This window comes from Dysidea avara, chromosome 5 (assembly GCF_963678975.1).
Source record: "Dysidea avara chromosome 5, odDysAvar1.4, whole genome shotgun sequence".
Classification (NCBI taxonomy): domain Eukaryota; kingdom Metazoa; phylum Porifera; class Demospongiae; order Dictyoceratida; family Dysideidae; genus Dysidea; species Dysidea avara.
Window position 1 is genome coordinate 29,380,088 of NC_089276.1, and position 25,966 is coordinate 29,406,053.

Consider the following 25,966-nt stretch of genomic DNA (forward strand, 5'->3'; position numbering starts at 1 on the left):
ACAAAGAAACCATTTGTAAAGAGCTCAGCTGCAAACAAATCACCTGTACAGAATTCAGCTACGAACAAATCACCCTGTAGAGAGATCAGCTAGAAGAAGTTACCTTGTAGATAGTTCAGCTACAAACAAATCTCCCTGTAGAGAGATCAGCTAGAAGAAATTACCTTGTAGAGAGTTCAGCTACAAAGAAACCATCATGTGGAGAGTTTAGCTGCAAAGAAATCACCACTGCCCAAATTTCAAGGTAATAGCTCTTTCCAATCTGAAGTTATCAATTGTCAAAGTTGGAAAATTGAATGTGTGTGGAAGGCCCCTTTTCGCAAATCCGGTCACATATGTATTATATATATAATTTGTACATTTACTGATAAAATATTTAAAGTACATCTACTTCATCTTTTCTTCTTCCTGTAGTAAAGAAAAAAAACATAGGTTAAAAAAGTCCCAAAGCTGGGCCGGCTTTGGGGTATACAAATACAAAAAGAAATGAAATCTAATCAAAAACAGCCAAGCTGTAAAAAAAGTGTGCGGCCCTCAGAAAGGCTATGGTGAAAAAAGATGTGAAATCCAAGGTGGCGGCCAAGAAATGGCTGTGATGGTAGGTTAATGGTAAAAATTTTAATAACGACAATTCAGGTGAATTTTTGTGCCGCTTCACAAAATTTACCTGAATTGTCATTATTAAAATTTTTACCATTAACCTACCATCACAGCCATTTCTTGGCCGCCACCTTGGATTTCACATCTTTTTTCACCATAGCCTTTCTGAGGGCCGCACACTTTTTTTACAGCTTGGCTGTTTTTGATTAGATACTCTAATAGAGCAGTCAGAAACTCTAATAGAACAGTCACGAAATGAAATACTCTAATACAGCTATCAGCCAAAGAAGTCAAGACTATTTGAAGCTTAAACATCAATGAAAAAATGGTCTTATACAGCAATTATTAGCCAATCATGGTGGCATAATTTTGGGAATAATGGGAAATTCTCAAAAGCATAATAGGTGATTTTTTGAGCACAACTCAAGAGCATAATGCTCAATTTTTGGAGCATAATAGCCTCATGCCTAAATCCATCGTGAGGCAATGAACTAGCTGATGTGCGAACATGAAGCTGGTTGGAAATGCTATCCCGAAGGAGTGCTTACAACTGTGGGACACATTTCGAAGATCTCAAAAGTCAGCTCGAACTTTATTGCGTGGTAGTACGAGTTGACCTTCATCTTAAGTTCTAGTTACTCAATGTGCTCGTGTGATCATCTAAAATAATTGGCAAAAAAAACTTTGGCGAATTGAATGCTATTCGCCAAATTCGCAAAAGTTTTTTACCACCAAAGTTTTTTACTATGCGATATGTTTTGCCATGGCTACCAATGGTGCTTAGTAGAAATGTCTGGAGAACTGCCTACTTGTATATTTAATAGTTACTAGCTATTACAAAAGCAAATGTGGCAAACCTATCCTTTACAAGATGCTGTAGCTAAAAATCAAGTTTCTTCTACTTTAAAAAAAAAACATGTGACCTCGCTAGTACAACATACAAACGTACACTATTAAGTATGTATAATACTAATAATAATACTAATGTAATATTTACATACCAAGACAAGTTGATAGATCATTATTCAGTGTATATCCTTGATTGCAAGAGCACTCATAACTCCCTGGAGTATTAATACACCCTTGTTGACAAGGTGATGTACTGCATTCATCAATATCTGTATAAAACAAAACATGTTGACTTTTGTTGTAATAATTAGGAGTATAGCACAGCAATGTGATGGTGTACTGCTATGCACTAAGCTAAAAGCAAGCCCTGAGGCTTTTGGGCTTTACACATGAGGAAAAGGTGGCATCTTTACTGGTAATTTGTAATCAGTGACATTGTGTTAAAACAAATAAATGTCAAACAATTACTAAGAGCTTGCTTGACTGGAATTTACATACACCGTATCAATGCAAGTATGGGCTACTGAAACTGAATTTTTACAGTAGTTCAACTCATTTATTGCAGCATTCATGTGTGCTTAGTTTTATGGTTATCAAACAGTACGATATCACAGTTTAGTGAGGCTTTTCTGTGATTGTTAGGTAGTGAACCAATAACAGTTATTAATCTGTACTTGTGTTAGTGCAGACAAAAATTGTTAATTTAAAAATAAAAATACATAGGTTTTCAGTGATATACCATCATCTTTTCAATGCCAAAGTAGGGATTTTCTCACATAGCTATGTTGTCATAGTTACTGTCATTCATTACCTTGTTTCGCTGCTTTTATTGTTTTATTTTTAAATTACACATAATAATATTTGTTACTCCATCTGGTCTTATCATTGCCTATAATTTGGCCTTACTCTCCCATCCACCTGCCCACTACCCTTATTGAAGCTCACCTGATACAATCAGCCTCGAGTTAAAAATTATCTAAATAGTGGGAAACTTAGCTTTTGGCTACTTGTACAGAAGATACTCTGAAGAGGTAAGGAATTGGTGTAAAACACATGTAGCTACAATGGTTAGTACACACAATCACTTTGTAAGTGCAGCTACAGGTATTTACTCCCTATTACAGTAGCTCATATACTTCAAATAATTTTTGTGGCATTTAAATATGCCCCTATAAGGAAAGTGTCTATTTTTTCCTTGATGTGGTTTCCTTTCATGAAGAAGAAGATGGCAAGATAAAAGGAAAGGCATGTGTAATTCACAATTCAATCATAGTTCATTCAGTACAATAGTTCATCCATACATGTGCCAGTACAACTAGTCAAGTTCTCGAATAATCCCTAGTCACGTGACTTATTGTTACATCATGTATCCATGTGCTGCATATGTTACAATCAAATGTGCATGTGATTAGTGCAATATAGAGATTATATAGTTACTACATATGCAGAGAGCAGATGAAATGGTAGCTGTACACAGCTTCATTTGGCCTCTATAACCTTGAGAATGTAGTTAGGCAGTGAGGTTTGCATTAGGTTTTTTTTTTGTATTTTTAAGTTCAATATTCAGTTTTCTGTTTTATTGTTTTAAATGCTGGATTTGATTCCCTAAATGTTATTTTTATAGTGCATGATACTTCTATGATGGCTTTTAATGGTGCAGTTAATAGTATGGGCACTTTTCGTTTTAGGGATCCACACAAATATCAACCATTACAGTGCATGTCACACTTACCAACACAGTTCATCCTGTTGCTCTGCAACATGTAACCATGTAAACAGGAACATTCATAACTGTTAGTATTTTCATTGCAAATTTGTTCACATGGAGATGATTCACATGGACTACCAACAGCTGCAAAAATACATACACATGGTGATCTATTGGGAGGATAAGCTTGTCAAAATCTGTAATTAAAAAACTACCTTTTGCATTTATAAATGTGTGTATGTAAATCTGTGATCAATGAATGTAAGAGACAAATTTTAAGGTAAAAGGATTCTTGAGGATAACTAAATATACTTCATAACAGGAACACTACATTCACACACACACACATGCGCGCGTGCACGTACACATGCCATGCATGCACACACGCACGCACACACACACGGTACGCACACACACATGGTACGCACACACACATGGTACGCACACACACATGGTATGCACACACACATGGTACACACACACACACACCTTGCACACACACATACAAGTTTAGTAGAGCAATACGCTTACCAGTGCATGTACGTCCATTGCTATCTAGCTCATGTCCATTGTTACATAAGCACTCAAAACTTCCAATGGTATTAGTACAGTCATGTTGACATGGAGAAAATGTGCATTCATCAATATCTATGTACAAAATGAAGTATGAATATACATGTCATACAGTGTGTAATATTGCTCACTGCACTACAGTTTAGAGTCAGATCAAAAATTTCTATAGTGGAATATAAAACTGAAACACAGAACTGTTGTTAGTGGTTATACATTGGTGCCGTGGTAAACATGATAGGTACAAATTCTATATTGCTATCAAATATCTTGGTGTCTTTCTTTTATTACAGAAATTTATCATTAGAGTTAATCAAGACACACAGTAGTGTATCTTGTGTAAGCTGCTGCATTGGTATATGTGACCTAATTTTAAACATTTCAATCCACTGAGATGGTCAAAAGGTATGAGTTTGAAATTTTCACCGTGAATGCAGCCAACCATAGTGTTTATTGTGCTTCAATCCATAGCAAGTTAGCTATTGATATAACCACGATTTTGAGCAACTGTTTCACCACCGTATCTGTATAACACAAGCATGTCACCGTGGGTGGTGGGTGGATGATTGATACATGAACAGAAAATAGCCAAGTGGATCATATGTTGTCTCCAGCCTTAATATTGGGCTCTCAAAACTACCAGTGCCACTGTAAATTAAAGAAATGTATGTAGAAAATATCTGGGAAATTGTCCAAGTCTGTTCATGTCTCTAGTCTTGTGTTGCAGTACAAGAGTTCCCAGTGGCTGGCACACATCTCTAGAAATCCACACATGAAAAGAAGCCTGATCAAATCAGAGGTATGGCTGTGGCGCAAATGTGTAGAGTATTGGTATGGCAATCCATTCATGATGAAAAGCAATCTTCACTGGTGTGTGCGTAGATCTATGATTATTAAAAATTTGGTCACATATACAGGAAGGAAGAAAACTCAATTTTCATTCCTATGTAGTTCCATATGGTCCCTAATCTAAATGGAATCAGTCACTGACAACAGCTGTGTGCTTCAGTTCTACAAGTTCTGCATGAATATTTTAATATAAAATTGTTGCACTGTAACCAGTCTTATGTTTGGAAGCAAAGTTTTCATTAGCATAAAGAACATGCAGTATTAATGCTATTGATAACATACAAAGGGGTGTACATGCCTTTGTATAGAACAGTGAAATACTTTAAAGATGCAATCATGCACGCATACATACAAACTGTTGATAATTGAATGTACACCCTGAGCAATGGTCATTTCAGAGGAGTTTCAGTTATTAACTCTGTACAGACTCACCATTACAAGATAACTGATTATCAGCTAGATAGTATCCAGGAATACAAAAACATACAAAACTTCCTACAGTGTTTCTGCACTGCTGCTGACATAACGGTGGCATTATTCGACACTCATCAATATCTGTAGTATATGTTTAAAATTACATTTGTTTGATTACATGGCAAAGTAAAAGTCAGTTTGACTCAGATACAATTATAGTGTAATTAACAATCAAGTAGAAAGTCTCAGGAATCAAGTCCATTATTTTCAGCATTTTTGCAACAGTACAGTGAGAAAGTATATTAGGGGAGGAGGTAAATTCACCTGTACACTTTTAGTAATGTTGGTCCTAGCAGCACTATATAAAGTAATAATTCATAGTACTAGTATTTGGTTAACTGTATGGAAACTGGGTTGCAGCTGAAGTCTGGACAGATATTGTGGACAAGTAGTATACTCAAGGCTACAAGTAAATTGATATTCTGTAAGTGCCTACAGAGGATGACGTATGGAGATACATTGAGGAAGACCACAGAAAAACACAATGAGGGCAACTAGATTTAAATACTGTATTGCCTCGAATTACAGTCGGTCTTGTATAAATTCCTGGTCCGTTTAGTCACCAGGAGTATACAGCATCATAACAAAAATAAATGCCGGGTCTCGAATTAATGCCAGGTCACAAATAAACGTCTAGTGCAGTCATTATTTTTAACAATTTCGGGTGGCATTATAAGCGATGAAGTGAAAAATGTTTTATAGAGTTCCTTGTAAGCTTGAATCTGTGAAATATGCTGAGGGAAACATCAAGGAGAGTCCAGGAGAGTACAACACCAAGGTATAAAGTTGACTCGTGAATACTGATCAGGTATACAAACGCCAGTCTCGTATAGTCATCGGTTTCATTTAGTAGCCTGGGTAAATAGTTGCTTGAAAGAAATAAATGCACGGGCAATAATCCGAGACAATATGGTAAATGAGTAACTTATAGTTCTAAGTAAGTGGCATGTATTAAATAATCAATCACTGTAAGTACAGCTAGATTACTAAGGGGGATGTACTTCTATTGTTATACTGGTCCAGCTAGATTGTAATAGGGCATGTCACTCAATTGCTGTAAATCCAGCTAGTTTGTAAAAAGTCCTATTGTGCAAGTACAGTGTCCACCAAACATGTACTCTTAAAGCAGTATAAGCACCACTTTTAAATAATTTTATGGTGTCTAATAAGGAAGATGCCAATATGGAAAATTATGTCTCAATATAGTTTCATTCATGAAGAAGATTAAAGGAAAGGCAAGCACAGAGGGCAGACACTCATCAGAACCCGAAAGGCACATGAGTAAAGTATTGTGGCATAAAACAGTGGCTGTATAATGCATCATTTAGCCTCTAGCCTTGTATACCTGTGGTCAGGCAGGCAGGCAGGCAGGCAGGCAGGCAGGCAGGCAGGCAGGCAGGCAGGCAGGCAGGCAGGCAGGCAGGCAGGCAGGCAGGCAGGCAGGCAGGCAGGCAGGCAGGCAGGCAGGCAGGCAGGCAGGCAGGCAGGCAGGCAGGCAGGCAGGCAGGCAGGCAGGCAGGCAGGCAGGCAGGCAGGCAGGCAGGCAGGCAGGCAGGCAGGCAGGCAGGCAGGCAGGCAGGCAGGCAGGCAGGCAGGCAGGCAGGCAGGCAGGCAGGCAGGCAGGCAGGCAGGCAGGCAGGCAGGCAGGCAGGCAGGCAGGCAGGCAGGCAGGCAGGCAGGCAGGCAGGCAGGCAGGCAGGCAGGCAGGCAGGCAGGCAGGCAGGCAGGCAGGCAGGCAGACTGAAAATTCGATTTTGACAATTTAAAAATCAATATTTGACATTAAATTTGTCGTTTAAGGTACTTTTGCCACTCTAGGGTGGTTTTTAGAAGCAGAATTTTGGAAGGTACCATTCATTATTGGAGCAATCCCTACTAAAGTTTGATGACATTAATGGCTACTTACTAGCTGTTACCCATAATTATCAGTACAAAAAGGTACTTATTAAAGGATCATCCATAATTTTCAACATTTCACAAGCATACAGAGTGCACTCATTTTACTTACCTCCTCTTTCATACTCAAATTAAGGTTACAGAATAGTTTTAAATGCGTGGGCGGAACAAATTACAAAACCTGCTTTAACCAAGCAGGGATAAATAATTTCAACAACTGCGTTGTGTTAGCAATACAACTAATTGTGTTTGTTTGTTTTTACTACAGAACAACGACTGTTCTTGGGTGTGTGGTCCACAGCAGAGCGATGTTTTATAAAAACGCGCCCCCAAAAGCCAGACTAACAGATTGCTGAATCCTTATAATTTCAACACAAGTGACTAAACAACTACAATATCTAGGTCCTGTGGAAGCGTTTTTTAAAGTTACTGGTTGTATAGACGTTTTATTGAACTTTTAGTAGTTTTTTAGAGTGAAACAAGCTCTTTGAAGGCTTGTATCTGAGTCACTGGGAAGAAACACGCCAAAAACGCTTCCACAGGACCTAATAAATTTAATATACAGTATCACTATGCCCCAGAAAAGCCAATAGAGTCTACAGCTTTTGCTGTACTTGGCAGCGGAAAAACATGGTAGTGACAGCTGGAGCTGAGCGATGTACAGGCTGGCTTACTTGTGTTACTACAACAAATTGTAGTGTTCCACCTGCCTCAAACTACACTGTAGCTACATATAAACATTAAATATGAAGAGCTTCACCTTCATTTAAAACTTTTCATGCTGCTAGACTGGTTTTATGGGCTTCTCAAAAAGTATCGATAGGCATTCAAAATTTTGAATGATTGCCCGTGACTATACCATAACCTTAAAGTGCATTATTAAAAATGTTGATGTTATATTGTTCTATATAACCAGTGTTTTTTGTTTGGTTTGCTTGATGGCTGACACTTGGTGGGTAGAAATACAAATCCACACATTGTCCAAATTATTATTTTACTGATCATTCATCTGAGTTCAATAACTATCAAATGTAGCAACTACACAGAGCATAGCCTCACCTGTACAATTTAATGCTCTGTGTTGCTTACTATAACGAGTCAAAGCATATCATATTTAAACTGGTTGGGCATGAAAGCCACAAGCAAACCATATTCTATTGATGTTTCTCAGGAATTATGTGAGTTGAACACTGAGTGGTACCTTTGAACATCCAAATGAAAGTGGTGTATATATATGTACCACTTTCACACCTCAGATCAAAGGAAAGCCAGTGCATATATATCACATGTTGCACTGACTCAAATGTTAATGAGACATACGCACTGCTACCAGCTACCAGTGCATATATCCCGTTAAGGCAGTGTGTGTATCTCATTACACACTGCCTTAACAAGATATAAGCACTGCCACCAGTGCGTATATCTCGTTAACTCGAGACATTGTACACCTAATAGGAGTGCACACTATATGTGACTGAATTTGACAAAACAAGGCTTCGACGCACAAAGCTTTGTTAGGAGATATGGCGATTTTAAGGAATCATTGTGTAATAACTTCCCAGTGCCTACAGCTGTGCAAACAAAATTTGCACCAATTGTTCATCTGTTCACTAGCTATCACTGAGTGGGTGTATACATTTCTGATACCCAAAATTTTCCCTGTTTTGAGCAGCTTTTTTCGAGCGGGTAATAATATCACAGGCGGTACTAATAGGGTGGGAGGGTGGGGGTGGACGGTGGTCTTAATATACGGGTATAAAATGAAGTAAGAAGACGATTGGAATCCAGAGGCCAAGTTTGGGCTCTCCATGGCCATCCATGGCACTCAGATTACTCCAAATTGACTGAGAACACTATTGGCGAGCTCTCTGTGAAGTCCCAGCTCACTACACACCATTATCACAGAGCCATGGCCATTTAATGGTGCCAATCTCACACTCGTGGCTTTGACAGGGTCGGAAGAAAGCTGCTACAGAAACCAGACTTGTCAGTGCTGAAGGAAGTACAGTGTGAAATATGATAGTGTATTAGACCAGCAATCCATTTCTGGTAAAATCGTAAGTTTGATTTTGTGTGTGTGGAAGCCTTGTTATGTGAAATCCGGTCACATTTAATATTATGAGAGGCATCACGTGAGATCACGTGATCTAACAACAATGCAGATTGCTTGTTTGGCTGCCTCTTGCTATTCCCTGTGTTCCATGGGTTGGTATTAAAGTGTGACCCTGTTTTCAAGCGTCAATTGGTAAGTTACACTTTATATGGGCTATGATGCATTCATGTGTGACTGAATTTGACAAAACAAGGCTTCGACGCACAAAGCTTTGTTAGGAGATATGGCGATTTTAAGGAATCATTGTGTAATAACTTCCCAGTGCCTACAGCTGTGCAAACAAAATTTGCACCAATTGTTCATCTGTTCACTAGCTATCACTGAGTGGGTGTATACATTTCTGATACCCAAAATTTGCCCTGTTTTGAGCAGCTTTTTTCGAGCGGGTAATAATATCACAGGCGGTACTAATAGGGTGGGAGGGTGGGGGTGGACGGTGGTCTTAATATACGGGTATAAAATGAAGTAAGAAGACGATTGGAATCCAGAGGCCAAGTTTGGGTTCTCCATGGCCCTCCATGGCACTCAGATTACTCCAAATTGACTGAGAACACTATTGGCGAGCTCTCTGTGAAGTCCCAGCTCACTACACACCATTATCACAGAGCCATGGCCATTTAATGGTGCCAATCTCACACTCGTGGCTTTGACAGGGTCGGAAGAAAGCTGCTACAGAAACCAGACTTGTCAGTGCTGAAGGAAGTACAGTGTGAAATATGATAGTGTATTAGACCAGCAATCCATTTCTGGTAAAATCGTAAGTTTGATTTTGTGTGTGTGGAAGCCTTGTTATGTGAAATCCGGTCACATATCCAGAAATCATCAGACTTAATTCTTTGATGTTATACTTTTATCCTCTTCTTTTATATAGGGAATCAAGCCAGCTGTGATTGTGGGATTGAATTTTGTCAAAAAACCTGTGGTTGTGGGATTCAATTTTAATACATCAACAATAGTTTGTTTTGTTGCTTTGTAAATGTAGTAATTAAAGAAACATATTAAACACTAGTCTCTTAAAATTACTGTTTTAGCACAAGTAAAATCAAACTACTGTTTGATGTATTAAAACTAAATTCCACAATTACAGCTTGTTTGGCAAAATTCAATCCCACAATCACAGCTTACTAGGTTCCTTATATAAGAGAAGGGCATAACAACTAAAGTTTTTGCCAATTAGGTAAGTCTGCATGCTAAAGTAGAACATATTAGTTATACCACGGGCACTTGTGCTTTGCCTGATATATATGCACATGCCCGAGGGCCACACTTATGCCCATGGTATAACTATTACATAGGTCATTAATATAAGCAACAGTTTCTAGCTTAGCAGCATCCATTAGTATGTGCCAACAATAGTTACAATTCTAGTATCAGCGGAAACAAAATGATGAAATTGACTTATACAGAAAGTGGCTAATATAACATATCTAATCAACACTACCTTTTTAATGCAATAATTTGCACCATTTTTATATTATTGTTATAAGGTATAATATAATTTATTTAATGTAAAAAGATCATTCGGTATAAAATATTGCATATGCCACACCATGCTATAAGTATGCCAGTAAAAAAAGCTTGTAAGCGGAATAAATTTGAAAGGTTCTCTATACAATACATAACATTTACTGTCATTGTCTTGTAATCAATGACTGTTCTATTAGAGTATTTTAAAGATTTGCTAGGGCACGCCTTGATAGTATGCACTGATATTAAAAATTCTAGCTTTGATATACCAAACCCAGTGTTGATGCTATTGTAGTTCACACTGCATGCATTATATGTCTGATAGTTCCACCAAGAATCTTTCATGAAGATGTTAATAGAGGTAACATTTTAAAATGTAGGGTGATCCCTAGTACCAGGTAATACTGTTCTTAATAAAAGATACAGTAGATTACAAAACACAAGGTTTTGTGCTATAGCATACAAACAAAGTGAGGGTGCTACCACAGGACCTAAGGGTAACAAAATTAGGTAGAACCCTGTGTTGTGAATCAGGACATACAATAGTGCATTGTGCATTAAGTATGGCTAGTATGGATGCGTGACAGACAAGTGTATAATTTTACTGGAACTAAGACAATGCTGTTTTCATGCATTTGTAGCTCAATAATAGTGCCTGAACAGAAATAAACCAGTTTTGCTGCAGAAAGTCCCTTGGGATATTTATGGTACCTCCTATTCTACATTTGAGTTAAATCCACCCAGCCATCACTAGATATGTGCCTTTAAAGTTCATCTTATTTTCTTCCTATTTTTCTTCATCTGCTTTTCTTTTTGCTCTACTCGCTATAACTCAAGCATACTTTAGTCGATTTACTTCAAATTTGGAGGGTAGTAAGAGCATACTGCAACACATTTAGTCCAATTTATATATAGATTGAACTAAGAACAACAAAATTACGTGCAATTTTGACATGCCTAGAGGGTAATCCGATTGATGGAATAACTTGAAGATCGGTCTGTACATGAAGTTACTATAGTAATGTAAACCTTTTGTGGTTTGAAAGTACTGAGATTATTAGATAAGGAGATATGTATAAAGCAAAACCAAACATGTGACAAAAAGTACGATAGAGATATTTTAATAGAACTGTAACTGAGAAGTAAAAAATGGACAAAAAATGTTGGAAAGTTTTTATCCAGGTTTTAAGCCAGGGACCTCCACACCCATACCCTACCTGATCAACAGCTTTATAATGTGCTTTAAAGAAGGAGCTATGGAGCTATGCACACATTAAAATGTTAATTCTTTCTTCCTGTTAATATATTCACAGTGTGGCGTGCCAGCTTTCTTGGCCACACGGCACACTATTGTGTGTCTTATGATCAAACTGCTAACTGAATTCTTCATAAACAACCCCACAGGTCTGTACATGAACAACGCACTTATTCATCACCATGCCTGTAATTCTTGTACCCAACCATCAAGAATAACAAGATTCTCTATCAATCCTAGGCATATACTTACCATTGCAAGATTCTCCATCACTATCCAATTCATATCCAACACCACATGCACACCTATAGCTGCCAATAGTGTTAACACAGTCTTGTGCACATAAAGGTGGTGGTGATATCTGGCACTCATCAATATCTGTACATGGATTACATATTTCAACTTTGATGATTCTGTTCCAACATATGTAAATATAACACATACTTATTAGCTTTCAATTAATAGTAGTGTCCTTTTTAATGTGAACATGCCATATTCTCATAAAAGTCAAACTTTCATGGCTGTGCTTGATTAATTGTGACCTAGTCTGGGAATACCGGTCATATCACTTATTTAAAAGTATCAAGCAATACCGGTTTTAAGTATTTAATGTGTTGTAGCTCGCCAATAGTTGAATCTATGTATACCATATGTTCACACATTTTACACCAATCCCTTACCTTCCAGAGCAACCACTGTGCAAGTAGCCAACAACTAAGTTTCCCATAGTTTTTAAACCGAGCTCCAAAGGTGGAGGGAGGCAGGGGCCCAGAAGGAGGGCAAGAGGATGTTCATAAGACTGGTTTTCCCAAACTGGGTCACAATTAGTGATTTAGTTACTTATATAGCAAATAAGAAGTAGAAGTAGAGTATTTTGTACCACATGTTTATTAAATTTACATTGCTCTGGGATGTGGCAGTGCTGCTACATCCCAGAGCATCTAAATATATTAATATTGGGATCTAGCATCCCTGCTACATCCCAATATTAAGTAAGTATTCCGTTTAATAATGTTAATCTTTAGAGATGTCTTTTTAATAAGCCGAATGCTTTTACTTTAAAAAAGCTGGTTTTCTCCTAGAACATCACTGTTATAATTATAATAGTTGGCTTAGGCTTCTAGTAGTAACAGCACCACTTTACAAAGTATATACAAAAGTAGCACTATTAAGTACTGTAGATGGTGGACTAACCATTACAAGATATCCCATTGGTATCCAACATAAACCCACTTCTACATGAACACTCAAAACTGCCAATAGTGTTTGTACACAAGTGATCACATGGACGTGATACACACTCATCAATATCTACAGGTAGAGTACAATCTCATTTTGGAAATATTCAAAATAATGTCAACACACCTCTACATCTAGTGTCATCCAACATGAACCCTCTCCTACATGAACACTCATAGCTTCCAACTGTATTAGTACAGTAATGTTCACAGGGGGATGATGAGCACTCATTAATATCTGAATGTGGGAAAATGCATAGTATTAAAACACAAGTATAAATAAAGTTTAAGTTATTAAACACAGTTAATGTTGTGAAGCGTAGGCCATGCAAGTATCCAAAATATTAGCATACAACAGTGGGTTCTAATAAGAACAACGCATGCGCAGCAACGTGAGCAGAACACGTTGGCAGTACTTGAATTCATACCTGTTAAAAACAAAACAAACAAAAAAACACAGTAATCATAAATTGTATGCAGAAAAGCAGCCAGGTGCATGTTAGAACTTTGTATAGCAGTTTCACGGTGTTGTGTCAGCTTCTTGTACACCATACCCTTGAGTCTTATAATAGTCACAAAGAAAAGTACATTTTATTGTCATTAAAGGAAACTTCAACCTATACAACTGTAATAGGAATCATTTCAAAACACGGTGCTTGCTCTAATGTGTACATGGTACAGTGTCTTCGTTATATATCTAGTTCTATGGTTAGGATGTGCTCCACAATTTTGCTAGGCAATTGGCATGGGACACACCATTGTGTTGTTAGTTGCATGTTAGTTAGCTTGTGTGTTATGTCTTCCTAATATTTATATTGTCACATTTGTATGTCGTCACATTTGCTTGATATGTATGTTGTCACCATTGCTTGTTTGTATACCAACGTATGTCGCTTCCACTGCTTGTTTCGTATGTTACCGTGGCTCGGTTTGTACATCATCTTCTGTATGTTGCAAGCATAGCTTATCGTGCATAATACTAGATGTTGTCACCATCAAATTTCTGCACATTGCATGGTCTAAATAAAATAAATAACCTTGATGCTTGGGGGGGGGGGGGGTAGATCACAATATATATATATATATATATATATATATATATAATATATTATGACCTACCTATGGCCTCTATCGTAAAGAGTTTAGGACAGAGACGCTTCTCTGCTCTAAACTCTTTCATTACTCAAGCATCAATAAACCAAAAGTACTTCCTACTTTGGCCCCGCTGGAATTACATAACCTTGCGTAGGCCATATACCATGGCAGATGAGGCCCCTAACACTCACCAAATCCCCTCCTCAATCAATGGATTGCTGGAGGTGAAGAATGAAGATCCGAGGAGCAGACCACATAAGTAGGTGAGTGGTAGCGTAACTAAACAATAATGATATGTATGCATATAATTAAGCCTAATATACACTCTGATAGGTGCGCATGTTTTCCCCTAAATGTGCTTGTTATTGTGATGATAGGTTCTATATGCATGATTGACCTTCTTAGCAGGAAGTGCAAACCTTTATGATTCCTACATCGCAATAGCTAAATTAGTGGGCTTCTTAATTTTCATTTGATCTAATATAATCAGTATAACATAGGTGCAAACTGCTATATATTTTGTTCCCTATTATTGTCAGATTGAAGAGACAGTATGCCAAACCATGCAAATGCTAATTTTACATCTCATAAGATATTCTCAAGATGTAACAACTTGTTGTGTTTTATTACATCATGCTGCAAAAATTAATGGTGAACTTGTAGTGATCTTCTAACAGGATAGTTGTAAACAAATTTGTACTGTTTTACTCGTAAGGTCCTGCTATTCATATCATTGTTTGGTTGCAAAAAGAACTGCTCTGTAAAGCTTTGCCCCATACAAATTGGAAACTAATACCAATTTGTACTGTTGTCATGATTGTATCACTGACAAGAACTTCAAGTCTGTTGAGTTAATTAATGGTCTACAATGGCTAGCACTACAGCTACATTTCTGCTAGTGTTCCATTCCATTGCAATACAATCAAGCAATCAGGCTGTTTACAATTTTCTATTTGACTTACATAACCTGTCTAGACATGTAATTTTACAACAAAAGTATTCCAAGTCATTGCAGCAGGCTTTATGGAACAAAAGTATTCCAAGTCATTGCAGCAGGCTTTATGGAAGTGAGTTCATTTCCCAACCACAATTGCTCAGTAGTTGTGTATAACAGCATCAAAATTAAATGTTGTTGTTTCAACACTTGTATGGCTTGGAATACTGCCCCTTTGAGCAATAAAGATTGGGTATTGGGCCAGGTGCATAATGTGTTGCTACCATACAAATGTCCATCAAGGCTAATGACTTCTAAGCATGTTGCATATAGATCACCTAAATTGCACTTTAATCTATTCGTACTGTTTAATGTAGGGACCACGCCAGAAGTAACACATGCCGCCTAAAATATCATCTTTAAAAATCATCCTAGAGACATCTTACATCACCTTTACAGAATGGTGTTAGTCAAAAACACCATAAAATCAAGAAAACGCTTACAGGTGGATGGATAAAGAAATTTTAAAATCATCAAAACTTGAGTTTTAGCCTGCCAGCAGCCAGCCAGTCGGCCAGCCAGCTCTGCCTGCTTGACCACAGTTGCATGGCTGGAGGCCAAACCAAGCAGTGCACAGACACCATTGTACACCACAGTAACAAACTCACCAGTGACATGTGTTGTTTGTTGTTGTTCCAACGAGTGTGTGCCCTCTGCACCTTGTCTTTTCTTTTACAGGCTGGTCATTACCTTCTTTATGCAATGAAATCCTACTGAGGCATTAATTTTTTTATTAGCACTTTCCTTGAGTGGCATAATTAGATGCAACAAAATTCTTTAAAGTATATGTGCTAATAATAATAATAATATATTTCTTTAACTTAATGATTGGACTGAGATCACACCCATTAACGAATTAATCATAATTGAATGTAGAGACAATTCCCCTTAACAATCTTTTTATGTGATCAAAATCACCACACACCCTTATTATTGGTATAGCTGTATTTATAACGCTAGTACAATGGAACCTCCCTTATCCGGACCTCTACTATCTGGTCACCTCTGTTGTCTGGACAGCCTAAATTAGTCACATGGCCTGTAGCCTATTCACTATAAGGAAATTTGGGTTAGATGAAAGCACAAGGAGGGAGCTTAATTGTTTACCTGTTAGGTAGCTTGTTTATTCCACTAGTAATAACTACCACTTTGTTGCTAGGCAATAACACACTTTTACAGCCCAGGAGAGTGACTATAACTGCTCTTTAGTCGCTTCCTCTTCTGCTCACAAAACTGTATAACCCTAATTGATAGTAATAACAACAATGCTTGTATTTAAGTCAGTCACTTTAGCACATTAGCATGGTATTCTTAGTTACTGACATTTCTGACAGTAGTATGTATAGTACCAGACTGCCCGGATAAGAAAAGTTCCACTGTACAGAAATAGTAACACACTCCTTGTTAGGTTAAAGGCTCACTCGAGATACTCTAATACAGCAGTCACCCTGATAGAACAATCACATGTGTATAGCTGTTTGCTATAACAAAAAAAACCCAAACAAACTAGTATATTAAATTAAAAATGATGTAAGGATCCAGGAAATAAAAAGTAGTGAAACAAGAGATGATCATGAATAATGGTATTGCAGCTTAGTTTGGTGTGAAATCCCTTCTTTGGCATTGAACAAAATATTTGTTATAACGTGCCAATGTAGGGATTTTCTCATATAGCTATGCTGTAATACCATTATTCATCTCTTGTTGCACTACTTTTTATTGCCTAGATCCCTACTTCATTTTTACAATTAATAATATTACAATTATGGTGGTTTCAGCTCCTGACAGGTGGTTTAATATTAACAGATGTTATACATCATTTCGCCTCTAGAGACAGGCAAGGCAGACAGGCACAATGAATATCATATTTTGGCATTTAAAAGTTAAATGCTGGTGCTACTGTAAGGGTTTGATTATTTTAAAGCTAGATTTTACATTAGTTACAGATATACCATTCGTGACAATCTTTTTCAAGGTGTAAAATTTGATGGCAGTATTTTGGGGGTTTAAATAGCATAATATAGAGTGCTGTATAAGAGTAGAGTGTACTTTACCATACTTGATTTGCCTACAGACACTAGTGAATACTTACTAATTGAGTAACTTGGCATGTTAGTTTTTAGCAACCTATACTATACCTAATATGCTTACAGCCTTCTTTCATCTTAATGAGTCATCAGAAACAGAGTTACTAAAAGAACCACTTGGAACTTGGGAGATACTGTACAATTACAGCATGCATAGAGGGCTGTTTATATATCTGTGGTGAGAAAACTTTCACGCAAACAATTTGTTTCAAGGATATTTATCTTGTCTACCATGTTAGTGTGTACATAAAAAAATAATCCACTTGAAATGTTCAAGTGTCGCATTGGTAACCACCTCCTCATAGTGATCTAAGCTAATCTAAATCCAAAATGATCAAAGCTAATCTAAATGAATTACATACGTATGAATCCTAACAATAGCAGGTGTCCAAGCATTGTGGTAGGTACTAACCCCTATTTTTTGCCTAAGGCAGTGAACCTTTCTAAAGCTGGATGCTGTGTGTATCTACGCATAAACCACCACCCAATCATTTGACTTGGTGCTAGCACTCCACCAGAGACTATATACTCAGTACAGTGGTACAGGAGGATAGAAAAACAAGGAGCAATATTAAATGATCGTGCATACTCTGACAGGTGGATTCACACACCAATCATATTGCAATAGTACATGAAACACTTCAACTCACCAATGCAACTGCCTGTGCCATCATGTAAGTCAAATTCTAATTCAAATCCACTTCGACATAAACACTGATAGCTTCCAGGATTATTTAAACAGATGTGTTCACATGGGGATGAAACACATTCATCAATATCTACAGCATTTAAAGCAAAGCATGTCTACAAGTATGCTACAGATAAAGCACATCTGGACATTAGGTATTATTCATGGCCTAATGTATTTCGCGGACTGGACTCACAGACTGGACTCACGCACTGAGCTGGAAACAGTTTTTAAACAATAATCCAGACATTATCCATCTCTTGCAACACTGAAGACCACTATCGAGCTACAACTGCTAATACTGCTCTTCCTTACAAGTCAACAAACTAGCGCATGCACTAATTAATTAGAATACACTTATGATGCACGAGTACTAGCAGTGATAAAACGTGATAGAGGTTGTTGTAGCTTAAATGTTTTTCCTTTGTTGCTCCAGTACTTAGGACTAGTGTTAGGGCTGTAGTGATGACCCAGTTTATTTGCATAGCCCCATCACCTCGCCGGGCGGTGCCATCTACAGCTACCCTGCTAAGAATTGTTACTGACTCATCTCTACAACCCTAGTACTAGTGCCAAAACAATAAAGGAAAACATCTATGCTACAACAATAGCCTCTATCACGCTTTATCACTGTCAGTACTCGTGTATCGTAAGTATATTCTAATTAATTAGTGCATGCGCTAGTTTGTAGACTTGTAAGGAAGAGTAGTACCAGCAGTTGTAGCTCGATAGTGGGGTCTCCAGTGTAGCAAGAGATGGATAATGTCTGGATTATTGTTTAAAAACTGTTTCCAGTTCAGTGCGTGAGTCCAGTCCGCGAGTCCAGTCCGCGAAATACATTAGGCCATTATTCATTGCACTGTATTTAATATTACAGACGTTAGACATATGTAACTACTGTAGTCTGAGAAAATGAACGTTTGCTTCATATCATACGTAAAGATTAATGGTGAGCTTTAAATAGAATGTAAGTAGAATCGTTTAGGATCAAAACACCTTCATACGTTGAAACAATACACTTACGCCATTCCTTTGAATGAAACAAATCCATTTTCTTTATTTTTTAATGTATAACTCTTTTATTTATATGTTCATGTTAACTGCCTAAAATTAAATTCCCTCTCAAATAATGATTGCTCTAAGGTGTCTGACAAAGAGAGGGTCTACTGTACTGTGTATGTCATGGGTATCAACTAATTAGGGATTTATTGTCCAATAATATATCTGCAGGTGTAAATGATCTCCCTTGTGTCCTACTTTTTTCTATGATCCTTAATCAAACAAAATTCCTAATTTTTCCTTATACATATATACTTGTATGTACAGTATAGTCAAGTAATTAGTCAAACTTTGAATACAATCGTTGCAAACTGGCATGCTATGGTACTAGAACTAACAATAGGGCACTGGAACTAATACTAACTGTAATTACAGGAAATTGGAGTATTAGAACTAAAATAAAAGTTTACTTAGGCTATAACTAACAAAAGATGACTGAGGGTGCTAGAACTAGAATTACATCAAAATTAATTTGCAGCACTAGATCATTTAGAACAACACTACTCTGAACAAGACACTCTGGTTTTAAGCATATATATTATTACTTTATAAGAAGTAATATTTTTGTATACTTAATGAACAAATTGATCATTTAAATTTTCCTTATACTTGTCATCACATTTTAGGTCTGAAGAAAAATTTTAACATTAATTTTAAAATCATTTCCTTTCCCTTCTGCAATTGTAAGTGCAGCTGGTACCCAGCCAATAATTTTAATATTTTCATCAGTTTTACACATGATGATGTGCATACAAATTCCTGGAGTATTTTTACATACAAAGTAATAGAAGTTACAGTATACATACCAACACAAGCTGTTGGGTCACTGTTGTCCACAGCATAACCAAAACGACATGAACACACGAAGCTGCCCACAGTATTTCTGCATTGCTGTTCACATGGTGGAGTCTCCAAACTGCATTCATCAATATCTGTGGACCACAGAAAATAACATTTCCTTCATAAAATGTACATGTGCATACAATTTCTTGTCTCATGCAGTGGTACAGATAAGGACAGGCCTGGATGGGGACATGCTTACCCAAATTTCCCCTGTATAGCAATCCCCACTTCCCATTTGTCGTAATGAATAGGAGGTAGAACATTGCATACCTTCATAGTAAATTTTGTATTATTATCACAGCAGCTAACATTGAGGAAGTTTGTAAAGAAACATTGGCACATAACATATAATCTAGATAGCATTACAGTATTTTCTGTTTAGTACATCGCATCACAGGCAAGTGCATGAATGACATAAGATGAATTGATGGCTGAATTAAACCATATGTGATCCACTGAGTGATTGTTTTCATTTTTCGAAATTTAATTTATGACTTTAATTCCTCACTGTATAGGGAAAAACTAATGGGCTGTTTAAGTTTCAGCCATATTTGGTGAGTACTTTGGGGCTATAGCTTAATATTACTCACAGCTCGTAAACCAAATACCCTATGCCCTTATACTAGGCACCATTTAAAAGATAATTAAATTTCCAACAAGATGGTGGTGATTACAAGTTGGTACTGTAAAACACTATGTTCCAGAGATACAGTGCTGTGATGTTGGTCAAAAGACCCGCGATAAAATGCAGCGATGTGGTATGCGTATCCTACATTTTACTTTTCGCTGCATGGTTTACTGGTTTTCCACTGTATACTCCACAAGAATATTGCATGTTCTAATGAAACCACATACGTGCTGCCACTAGAAGTGAGGTGAGTACACAAACGTGAGCCATGCACTAACGTAGCATGGAATCATGCAAGTTCATGTGTGATATGATGCAATTATAGTTGAACTGTACCGTAGTACAGGTGTGTGTTATCTCTAGTGTTCCAGTGTCTTTGTAGTGCATAACAGGCCTGCTAATAACCTAAAGATTCAGTTATTTTCTGTTGACTAAGCTGCTCATTAATGAGTTCCAGTATTAGATAATTGCTGCCATAAGTGTACTTCAGGATCAGTTCACTTTTTAAACATTGGGTGAGCTAAATTGTTATATACTTAATAGGGATAAAAGTCACTGCACACTGTGCTTGCAAAATGCTTTGCATTTTGCCCTCTAGGGGGTCTGGAGGCATGGCCCCCAGGAAATTTTTTAAAATTTAGATGCTTGAGAATGAAAATTATGATAATTTTGACAGAAAATTTGTTAAACATGATCAGTATTCTCATTGCTAGCTAGTATCCAGCTTAAAACTTTTTCCAGTCAATCTTTCAATTTGTTGAAAGCTGCTGGCAATGCAATGTTGGTTTATAAACCAGTAAGTATTAATATTAAACTTTAAAAAGCTTGATCAGACCTTGTTGTATAAGCTACATATTTCCTTCTCCCTGGTAGACCGCTTTTGGAAAGTGGGGCAAAACACTTCTTTATCATCATAATAAAGAACGTTAAACTCAGTAAACCATGAATATTGGCAAGAGTGATTCCTTAAACCATATATATGTCTTCATAAAAGTGAGAGGATGAAAATTAATGGTTTAACTTGATGATGACATGTGTTGTCACGTATGTTGAGGCTCTAAATGTTTAAACAAAAATAACTGTCCTAAATAAAGGCAAGGCGCATTACTTTACAAGGTCCATCGTGTGAGATAACAATCGTGAATGGCCTCCAAGCTACAACAACTACAACTATGACAAACAATGTAAACAGCAGCTGTTACAAGGAGAAACACGGCCAGTTGCTTCAGTGATGATTGGAAACCAGGTGTCAGAATAATTAAACTGTGAGATTAAACTGGTTTGCTGAGTTAAAATATTTTGGCAGGAATTATTGGCTGGGGCATGGCCCACCTGGCCCACCTTGCTGAGCCAGCCTTGGTGTACTTCATTAAGCTTGAAATTCAAATTAAGGTTCTTTACAACCAGATAAATCAACTACAAGCAGAGCTTCATAAAGGAAATCCTGCTGGATTTGCCAGCAAACACAGATCACCTAACTTTTGTTGATTATAACAGTGAAATTTTAGTAGCATAGCTACAATGTGGCTTTTTTGTCTGTAGTGGAAAACCAAACCTGTAATATGGCCAGATTTTCCAGAGTTGGTCATATATCTTAAGCTATATTTCTGTGGGACTAAGAGCTGCTCATAACTGGGTTATAGTATTAGGTTGGTGCCTTAGTGGTTCCTTGCTGTCCTTGGGATTATTGACAACAAACCACTGGCGTCTGCTTAATATTAAGCTTTAAAGTTTCATAATGTACAGTTGGTGGGCTATAAACCGTTCACATCTGAACTGTATTTTTGTAGTTATGGAAAATAAAGTACATTTTTCATTTGCAGATTAAATGTTCATTAGTATATTAATTAGGCAACCTCTCTTGTTTTGCTACTTTTTTGCTATTCCTTGTTTCACTGCTTTTTTATTCTTTGATTCTTTTCTGATTTTTCATTCTACTTGTTAATTTACTTTTTTAAACCTATAACATAGTTATGACTAATGAAGCCATGCACACCACTTCAAATGAAAAAATGGTGCCAGCCTAACAATAAATTACTGAAAAACGCAGTGGATAAATTACACTTTGTCTTCAGCTATGTTCCACCTGTTACACAGTAATACAAATGAAGAGCAAGTGTCTCAGCAATCACATAGCTATATACTATGTACTACAGCCACAGGGAAGCTGTCCATTAATTTATCTGCAAGTATAGGCAACCTCTCTTGTTTCGTTACTTTTTTACTATTCCCTACCCTTGTTTCACTACTTTTTATTCTTTAAAACTTCTATTTTTTCCTTCTACTTTTAATAATATTTAGATGTAAACATGTGACCGTATCACACTACTGTGAATTGACAACTTGTGTCATCAGTGAAAAGAGCTGGGGAACATAGGTATATTCATGGTATGTGTATGTACTGCGGTTGGTGAAAAGGCATGTCTCAGAATAAAATGACTTTGAACAGTGAAACAATCAAGCCCGTAGCCTAATGGACTGTTGAGTTATGCTTGGGGTTAGTCACTAGAATATCCAGTTAAATTTTTCTTAGAAACTTGTTGGAAGGGTTTGGGGTCACTCTGAAGGCTTTCTTGGGTTTGGTTATGCTTAAGCAATACCGCCAAGCTACTTTGAAGGAAAACTGAGGCTGTACTTTGAAGGGCAAGAAAGCCCAAAACTCCATGATCCTTAATATACAATACTACCGTACTGTATGATTTATATGTGTCTACGTATATGCAAAAAGTTTTACTTGCAAGCTTGAAGAATGCTATATGAAATATAGAGGTTAGCATTTAAGATACTTATAAATAAACACACAATAGTGCATACATCCACACACACACAAACACACACACACACACACATAAATACATACATGCATGCATGCGTGGATATATGTATGATGTTTGTGTGTGTGTGTGCGTGCGTGCGTGTGCGTGGTGTGCATGGTGTGTGTGTGTTTGTGTGCATGTATGTATGTATGTATGTAAGTATACATACAGTGTACATGCATACATACAGCACTATTCTATTAAATTTTACCATCACATTCATTTCCATTTGATGTGTAGCCATCATTACATCTACAAGTATAACTTCCTAGTGTGTTTACACACGTGTGCTGACAAGGTGGGTTTGGTTGTAGACACTCATCGACATCTAATGATTATTGATAATATCATAGTGTAGGTAGATACATAGTTTTAGCTGCACTTACCTACATTGCACTGTTCACCAATCCAACCAGGAGCACAACTACATGTATTAGGTGCAGAACATGTTCCACCATTCATACATGAAAGTTCACAGATTGCTGTTGATACAAACATCTACTATAAACATTGGTTATATTAATTTACATACATACGTTGACAACTAGGATATGTTCCAGTATATCCAGCACAACACACTACACGATAGACTACTGCTGAACCTTGTCTTGCAACTACAGGATTTGTTGATGTTTGTCTGTAAAATGACACATTCCGGTAAAACAAATGACTTGAATGAGAGCAACCATACTTTGCTTTATTTTATGCAAAAAAGTTTCGTGATAAAAAGTTTCATGTAAAAATATTTTTGTATCATTTATGTGAATGGTTGCTCTGTTCAGTATTATGCACAAATTTTCTTGTAAGAAATTTTTGTACAAGTTTTGCATATGAAAACTATTTTACAACAAAAAAAGCAAATTACAGAATAGCAGTTTGGATGTACAGATTGTAAGTAATTTAATTCCTATGTTTTGCACTGATCAGATTAAAGAATGGACAGTTTTTGCAAGTGATTGACTGACCCAGATAGCAACTGTTACATAAACCGGTAGTAAAATAATACTAGAAATAAATTACATTCTAATGTCATTTAAATATATTATGTGCATGCAGAGCTAAATACATCTGATTCAGTGACTGTTCAAGATTGCTAAATATAGTGTTGCCAAAATACTTCACTTACCGATAAACAGTACATCTACTCCATCCAAACAATCCACAACGTTGGGTGTATGCTTCACTTGAGTATTGAGTTGTGTGTTCATAGTAGGTATGATAGGTCAGGTATGACGCAGTACAATGAGATCTCTGAGAGGCACTAGAACAACAATTGCAGCAAATAAGCAGTAGTACATTCTTCATAGATTGAAAAATTAAAATAAATTTTCATAAGTGGAAAATGAAGATAAAATACCACAAGAAACTCTGAACACAAGTCTCATATTCTTCCAACTGCAGAATAATTTCCTAGTTCAGAAACACACTATGGCTACAAATTAGTTACTGTTTTGTCGAGATTATGCCCCCTTACTTGTATATTGTGTGCAGACTTCTGTACAGTAATATTTTAATTTCTGTGAAAGTCTACCAATCCTATATTCCTGAGATGTTGGCCTATAAAAAAACTAATCAAATTGAAGTGGCCTAAGTTTATAGCTAAATAAAGATAACCTATTAGAAGACTCCAACAAGGTTGAGTACTCAAATTTGACTGGCTGACAAACAGGTCACCAATTAAAATCCATAGACTGTCAAGTGATCTTTACAATAATATCGTACCACTCAAATGCAATGTCATCTCGCAAGAGTGCAAGTGATTGAAAACTCACTAATTAAAGGGCGTGATACCCATTTCACTCACAATTAAGTGTTCACCCCAAGCAAAATTGGATGAATACTCATGAGCAAAATGGGTGCCACACCATTTCATTAGAGAGTTTTTTGTAATTGTTCACACTCTCGCAAGACGACATTGTGTCTAAGCAGTATTGCATATAAAGAGGAGACACAAAACATTGTATAGCTGTCATTAGCAAAGTGTGCCATTTGAATTTTTTGCAATAACAACATCAAATGTTTACTACCTGATTACTCTACACTGAACCTAATTTTCTTTTTATTGGCAGCTGCAAAAGTACAGCAATTAAGCTAAAGTCAAAAAGGTAGAAAACAGTGCTTAGTAATCTAGCAGCTGTCAGGCTTTGTATATATAGTAGCAACTTAGCTCAGGTGTAGGGTTTAATGCAGACTACTAAAATTGTGTAGACCTCAAAACCAGACTGTATATGGTGAAAGCTCATCATGTAGTGGCCACCTATTCAATGATACTACTTCATTATAGTAGTAGCTTCCCAAAAAAAGAAGTTAAATGTGTTTTATGGTTTACATATAAAGCTACTTCTACATATCTTGCAGCCATTGTCCCATTTACAGTTATGTTGAGGAGGTTTCATTTTGTACATATATAAGCTATCATGTATCAAACACTGTATAAATTAATGTTAAGTATATGTGATTCTCACCTCTTGTGAAAGCTCAGCAATGAAAACAGTGCAAATAACAGCAGTTTCATCCTGCCGATGCACTTTCAAATGTTTGTGCACCTAAGTACATGTGGAAAGAATATGCAAAATGCACAGACAGTATACAAAATTAAAGAATATATAAATAGCAAAATAAGAACTGTAGTTAAATTATGTAATGCATGGTAACTCATAATGTGAATAAAGATACAAACATGTTTTTTCTTCTGCTACAAGGAATATGATTAAAAAGTGGTTACTATCTTATCTTA

General features: G+C 36.8%; 1 protein-coding gene across 2 annotated transcripts in view; it reads right to left on the bottom strand.

The window, feature by feature from the left end:
* Positions 1-25,966, bottom strand: part of LOC136255849 (fibrillin-1-like) — a 146,449-nt gene that overhangs the window by 110,589 nt on the left and 9,894 nt on the right. For both annotated transcript variants that reach the window (XM_066048736.1, XM_066048735.1), the window contains exons 2-15: positions 25,695-25,775; positions 24,356-24,490; positions 23,766-23,866; positions 23,616-23,711; positions 23,441-23,557; positions 19,749-19,874; positions 17,846-17,974; positions 13,147-13,257; positions 12,976-13,092; positions 12,034-12,159; positions 5,009-5,131; positions 3,689-3,805; positions 3,182-3,301; positions 1,602-1,718 (exon numbers count right to left, since the gene is read on the bottom strand). In XM_066048736.1, the coding sequence (XP_065904808.1) occupies positions 1,602-1,718; positions 3,182-3,301; positions 3,689-3,805; positions 5,009-5,131; positions 12,034-12,159; positions 12,976-13,092; positions 13,147-13,257; positions 17,846-17,974; positions 19,749-19,874; positions 23,441-23,557; positions 23,616-23,711; positions 23,766-23,866; positions 24,356-24,490; positions 25,695-25,744 (1,585 nt within the window). In that variant the 5' untranslated portion in view covers positions 25,745-25,775. The remainder of the gene's footprint in view (positions 1-1,601; positions 1,719-3,181; positions 3,302-3,688; positions 3,806-5,008; positions 5,132-12,033; positions 12,160-12,975; positions 13,093-13,146; positions 13,258-17,845; positions 17,975-19,748; positions 19,875-23,440; positions 23,558-23,615; positions 23,712-23,765; positions 23,867-24,355; positions 24,491-25,694; positions 25,776-25,966) is intronic.